The sequence below is a fragment of the Atta cephalotes genome, assembly GCF_000143395.1.
Source record: "Atta cephalotes unplaced genomic scaffold scaffold00025, whole genome shotgun sequence".
NCBI classification, from domain to species: Eukaryota; Metazoa; Arthropoda; class Insecta; order Hymenoptera; family Formicidae; genus Atta; species Atta cephalotes.
The window spans coordinates 3,010,645-3,016,735 of NW_012130089.1; the positions used below are offsets into that span (position 1 = coordinate 3,010,645).

Below are 6,091 nucleotides of genomic sequence, written 5' to 3' on the forward strand. Positions count from 1 at the left end.
CATACACACACGATGTGGTACAAACGGCAAAGGCATGGCATTTCAGATATTTATTATAATTTCTGGAGAGCTAGTGCACTTTTAGAAATTAATTATCTGCAAAAGTATTGGCACTTACCGATACGAGTTGAATCTACAGCCATCATGGTGGGTTCACTTTACTCGTTTAGGCGGGTATATTACTTGATTTTGAAGATCGACATTTCGAGAATCGCAATATCGCATATCGCGACTCTCGAAGTATCGAGATGGCGTAGTGACCAATCACATTACAATAGTAAAGTTACTGCACTATCTGCACTTGCTCCTTTTCTGACACAAGGAAAGATTCAGTACCAACTTTACAATGTGTAACAAGTCGGTATTCATAGTCGATTCTTACATTTAAGACTGTTTTAAATTCAATCTTAAGACATCGTAAGTCAATCCGAAGATTGTATTAACATCTTAAGACATTATACTTAAGACAGTTAAAAATAAAATCGGACTATGAATACCGCCTTATGTTTCGCGTTTCACAGTTGTAGCTCTTGAATCTCATGACATCCATAGACAGAAAGGACGGAAATTTAGAGAGAGAGAGACTAACTGCACACTAATTCCCACACCATCTTCTCTCTTCCATGATATATAATATATAGAAGTAATAAAGTGATATTAAAATGAATTTGTATTGTTTAATGTAGAATTTATTTATGTACTTTTATCATTTAAAAATCACAAGAGAAGTTGATGCTAAAACAAATAGTAAGCAATAAATAAGTTGCATTGAGAAAATGGAGAAACTCAGAAGAGTTTTAAGTGGACACGTCGTGCGAGCCACAAGAAAACATACTGCTACTGTATTTTGTTTTCATGGTTCTGGTATATTAATCTAATTGTGTAATTGTAATAAACAAAAAAACATAATTGAATTTTTAAGATAGCTGTAACTTTTAAGATTTGCTGTAACTGCTAATTTTTTTTCATTGCATTCAATTTCATTTCTGCAGGTGACACAGCAGAAAATTTCTCAGAATGGATTCGTATTCTTAATAGAGAAATTCTACAGTTTCCACATATAAAATTAATTTATCTTAGTGCACCTAGTCAACCCTACACACCTAACAATGGAATGGTAATAGGATATAATTATGATTAACTGTGAAATAATTATGAACCTGGAATGTTTGATTTTTATATTTGTATCTAATTATCTATATAAATCTGAATATATATATATATATATAAATATTTGTTTATAAATATATTTGAAAGTTTTTTGTTAGTGATTTATTAGTCAAGAGATTCCAGGATATTCTTTTCATAATTTCTTGATTTTACTTCATTATACTTGATTTTATTAAACTTTGTTATAGATGCAAAATGTATGGTTTGATCGTGCAGCAATATCTATTCAAGTTCCAGAACACTTAGAGTCAATTAATTCCATGTGTGAAAATGTATCAGAATGGATTGACAACGAAATAAATGATGGAATTCCGTTGAGCAGAATAATTCTGGGTGGATTTTCGATGGGTGGCTGTCTTGCATTGCATTTAGCATATAGATACCGACCAACTGTAGCTGGCTGTTTCGTTATGTCTTCCTTTTTGAATAAGGATTCTATAGTCTATGAGGTAAATATAGAATAAAGAAAGGCATTTTGTTTATTTTACATAACACTGTTTATATTTGGCTGTATTCCGTAAGAAAAATAGCTTTACAATTGTTGTAAAATTCTTTATGATTGATCTTGTCCTGAATTCTTCACTGAATCTAAAAGTATAAATCAATTATGTTAAAGAATTTTACAATAATTGCATTTTACAATAAAAGCTATTTTCTTCGCTAATAAACAGTCTTGAATATTTGAAGATTTGCTTGTGTTCTCTCAAGAAACAGTCAGGTTTGTACAGTATATTTGTAAGCACTTCATCACAAAGAAATATTTTTTGCTGTTGTGAATATCACTTTAAAATTGAAATTGACGGAATAGTCTTTTTATTCTATACAAGATTTATTTATTATTCATATTTAATTACAGTATTTGAAAATGAAACCAGAATTTAGCAAGGTACCACTTGTTCAATACCATGGCACAGCAGATACTTTGGTTCCTATTAAATGGGCTGAAGAGAGTGCTAAGAATCTGAAGGATCTTGGAGTAAACGTGAAATTTGTGCCACTACAAAATATGGAGCACGAGTTGAGTCGTGAAGAGATCCAAAATTGGAAGGACTGGCTCCTTCAAATCTTGCCAGATGAATAATATTCAAATTGTTAAATATTAAAATCATTGTTGATATGTATATTATAATCAAGGCTGTAAAATGGTGTATATCGTATTTGTTTTTAGAAATATGTTTGCGGTAGGTGTTATGTAATGAAAGCAATAAAAATTAAGTTTGATTACGACATAAGAGTCATATCAAAGGAGTGATAAATTTAAAAAAGACTGACTCCTGTATGCAGTAAGATAAATTGTACCATTATGTCATATTGGGTGATTATATAGTACGTGCATGTCATGAATAATGTTAATTCACATCATCAAGATCGATAAATTGGCTCCAACCTTCAAAATATTTAAATCCTTCCGCATCTTATTAATTCACTTTGTCCCTTTATTTTTTTTTTAAATCGGAACAATTATTTTATTAGGAAAATTGTTTAAACTATACAAAAAATAAAGTTATTTTATGACAAATTAAAAAATAATGTTGATATTGTAAGTTCATAGGTTTTAATCAATTTGATAAAAATTAAAAATATCTATTGATAGATTTAAAATTTATTTGCTAGCAAAAAACAGTTGAAGTTCATTTTAGTGTAATTACACATAATTATGCGAAATTGGAGCGTTTGCTTTTGGCTATAAATATTTTCATTATTAAACAATAAAAATCGATACGTAAAATTTTTTAAAACAATGAATTTTTCAATGGTATACAACTACAACGCGGGAAGTTGGCAGCTAATATTTTATATTTTTAATTAAATAAATAATTTAATTGTTATGTGATTAAAATATAAAATATTAGCTTCCAACATCCCGCATTGTAGTCGTATGCCGTTGAGAAATTCGTTCTGTTTAAAAAATTTTGCCACGTGTCGACTTTTATTGTTTAATAATGAAAATATTCATAGTCAAAAGCAAATGCTCTGCCAATTTCGCATAATTATGTGTAATTACAACAACGCAATACGAGATTTATCTCGCGTTATAAAATTAATCCAAAATAACGCACGTTAACCTCGAATTATATTTTCTACAGAGAACTTTAAAAGAGAAGTTATTCAACTATTGTATTGTATTCTACTCCTGAGAATTTGTTTATTGTTAACTCAGTCAATTTTCATTATTAATTTTTCCTTCATTATTAAATAAAACCAGGAATTTGAATAAAATCGATACTATCCACTTGACCTGCTTTTTACGTAACGAACAAACGTGTTCACATTGTTAACGACTTGTGTTTATTACATACTTGCATCACATGCAATCTTTCGCTTAAATCCATTTTTCAATTTATTATATTTCATAGTACTAATTTTTTTATGTTGTTTCTCAACTAAATTCTCGAATCTATAGAATATACTTATAATCTATTTTATATCAATCAGTGTTGTTTACAAATTGTTTTTAACTTGTTGCTCGAATCCAGGCAATAAAATATTTATTATCTGCCTGTTATTAGGCGGTTAAAACGAAATATGTCGGTGAATCATTAGTGCATATTGTAGAACGAAAAATAGCAATAAATTATCAATCTTACGTTTGCATTTGAATGTAATACAACATCTTGATCATATTTTATTTCTTCGACTTTCCATAATTAAAAGAGAAAACACATGTTTAAAAAATTTATTAATATTAATTTTGAAATTTTAATAAAAGATTATTAAATTCTGGAATTGAAATCTCGCAGATATAAATATGTATATTATGATGATTGTTTCAGTGATATTGTATTAATTTTTGAATTCTCAAGGATTTTCAAGTGCTTCCACATTATAGTCCATCCAAATGAATGCACGTAAAACAGATGAATCAATTGAACGTCAAATCGAAAACAGTTATATTGTTGCTACTTTGTGTTTCGCATGTGCGATTATTTGAGCTCTCTCTGGTTGAGCTTTTCGAGCATAAGCAATACACGATGATAAAAATCTACTTTTAAAACTTTTAAAACAAATTTACTCACGCAATTGTCGATTTATTGTCGGGATACTTGGCTATCGAAAGAAGAAAAATAACTTTTTGACAATGATGTGAATGGTCGCGATTATTTTGATTTGTCGCTTCTTTCTGCTCTTATCTTTAAAATTTGATCACTGCTCCTTATTATTTCTGATGAAAATTTTTCTGAAAATTTTTTAGAACTTTACGTAAGTTTTAAATTTTTTCAAAACTGTTATATAATTGTAATTGTTTAGAAAATTTCTCAGATTTTTTAATACAAATTGAAATATTTTTTTAGAAGGGTCAAATAAGTCTACATTTTTTTCTAAAATTCTTCATCTATGTGAATTTTGAACTATTCTAAAATTTCTGATAAAATGTTACAAAATTTGAAGATAGATATTTGAAGGCGTTTAAGATATTTCTTCAGAGATTATAAAATAAGAAAATCTTAGAATATTTTAGAATTCATATATAAAAAATTTTAAAAAAATAGTAAACTTATCCAGTATTTCTGCATTTTAATCTATAAAAATTTTGAAGAAAATTATTTTACTGTAATTTTTTCTACAATTGAAAAAAATATGTTTATAAAAGATTTATTAATTCTAGACTTATATAGCTTATTATAAATTATAATAGATATATTTATAAAAATTATTTTACAATGTTTTAACATCCAATAGAATACATGATTATCCTGACAAAAATAAATATAAGGGCATTAACATATAAGGGAAAAAATAGTAAAAGCAATAAACGAGGTTTTTGAGGGATGAAAATAAAGAGAACGACACATAAAAGGAAAGGTTTAATGATTCTTTTATGTTTCACCTATAAAAGTTTCATTTACACTTCTGTCATTCTCTACGCTTTTTATTTTTGTCAGAGAGGATACGTTATACAAAAAATATCTACTTGTGTATAAAAATATTTCATTCAAATTGATTATTACGCTAACTTCAAAGATACCGAAGATACGTTATATTTTATGTATGAAAATATTGAGTATCGATTATTACATTATTAACTTTATAAATGACTAATATTATCTACTCTTTTATTTCAATTTATAATTACATTATACTTTATTAATACTTAATTAAAGTAATTACATTATACTTTATTAATGCTTAAGAAGTTCTTGTTGAGAAATAAAATTAGGTCGCAATTTTGAAGACTGATTTTCTCTTTGATGCTTCTCATCAAAAGCTTCAAATTACATAGCAATCAAGAGTTTATCCAGACTTGTATAGCCGCATAATATACATAAAAAATATTGCATCCAATCGCATTTCTATTATAAAAGCCCATAAAATGTAATTGAATAATATTTATGCATATATACGTTTATTACAAGTTTGTCTAGACAGACCCTATTACATCTTATAGATAAAAAAATATATATCTTCTCGACTTTATTGCCTTCCAGCGGGGTTTACACCGACACGACGACGAGAGTGAGGAAGGTGGAATCGCGCCGACGAGTCCACCGCCGACGTGTGCGCAGTGAAACGAACAGGGCGAACTGCGACGGGATTGCTGCACCCCTTCGAGTGACTTCGGGATGGGTGATAGGTAGCCCCACTGGCCTGGCGGCGTTCTCGTCACCGATGTCGCGTCGTGACACCAACGTTCACGTTTCGTTGTACTATCGACTCGCGAGGGAGATGTAAAACGCATGTTATTAATCGCGACACGAAAACACATCGACGTACGCTTGACGTGGGATCGATGTTCAACGACGGGCGACCTGTGGAGAACGGACATGAAAGGGGAATGAATCGGTGCGTCCCTTGAGCTAAGAATATTATTATAGGGAGAAATCTTTAAAAGGAAAAACATACACACACACACACACACACACACACACACACACACACACACACACACACACACACACACACACACACACACATATATATA

General features: G+C 29.5%; 1 protein-coding gene across 1 annotated transcript; it reads left to right on the forward strand.

Annotated features, from left to right (window-relative positions):
• The first annotated feature begins 776 nt into the window (after positions 1-776).
• On the forward strand, positions 777-2,394 carry LOC105620302 (lysophospholipase-like protein 1). Its single transcript, XM_012201806.1, has 4 exons — positions 777-864; positions 993-1,117; positions 1,359-1,619; positions 2,027-2,394. Exons 1-4 carry the CDS (start codon positions 777-779, stop codon positions 2,249-2,251), a joined length of 699 nt encoding a protein of 232 aa, XP_012057196.1. The 3' UTR covers positions 2,252-2,394.
• Positions 2,395-6,091: the final 3,697 nt, after the last annotated feature.

Excerpts from the sequence above, each read along its gene's own strand:
- LOC105620302 (XM_012201806.1), top strand. The coding sequence starts at position 777 with ATGGAGAAACTCAGAAGAGTTTTAAGTGGACACGTCGTGCGAGCCACA. Across the intron at positions 865-992 it reads ATTTTGTTTTCATGGTTCTG|GTGACACAGCAGAAAATTTC; the intron begins GTATATTAATCT and ends TCATTTCTGCAG. Across the intron at positions 1,620-2,026 it reads AGGATTCTATAGTCTATGAG|TATTTGAAAATGAAACCAGA; the intron begins GTAAATATAGAA and ends ATTTAATTACAG.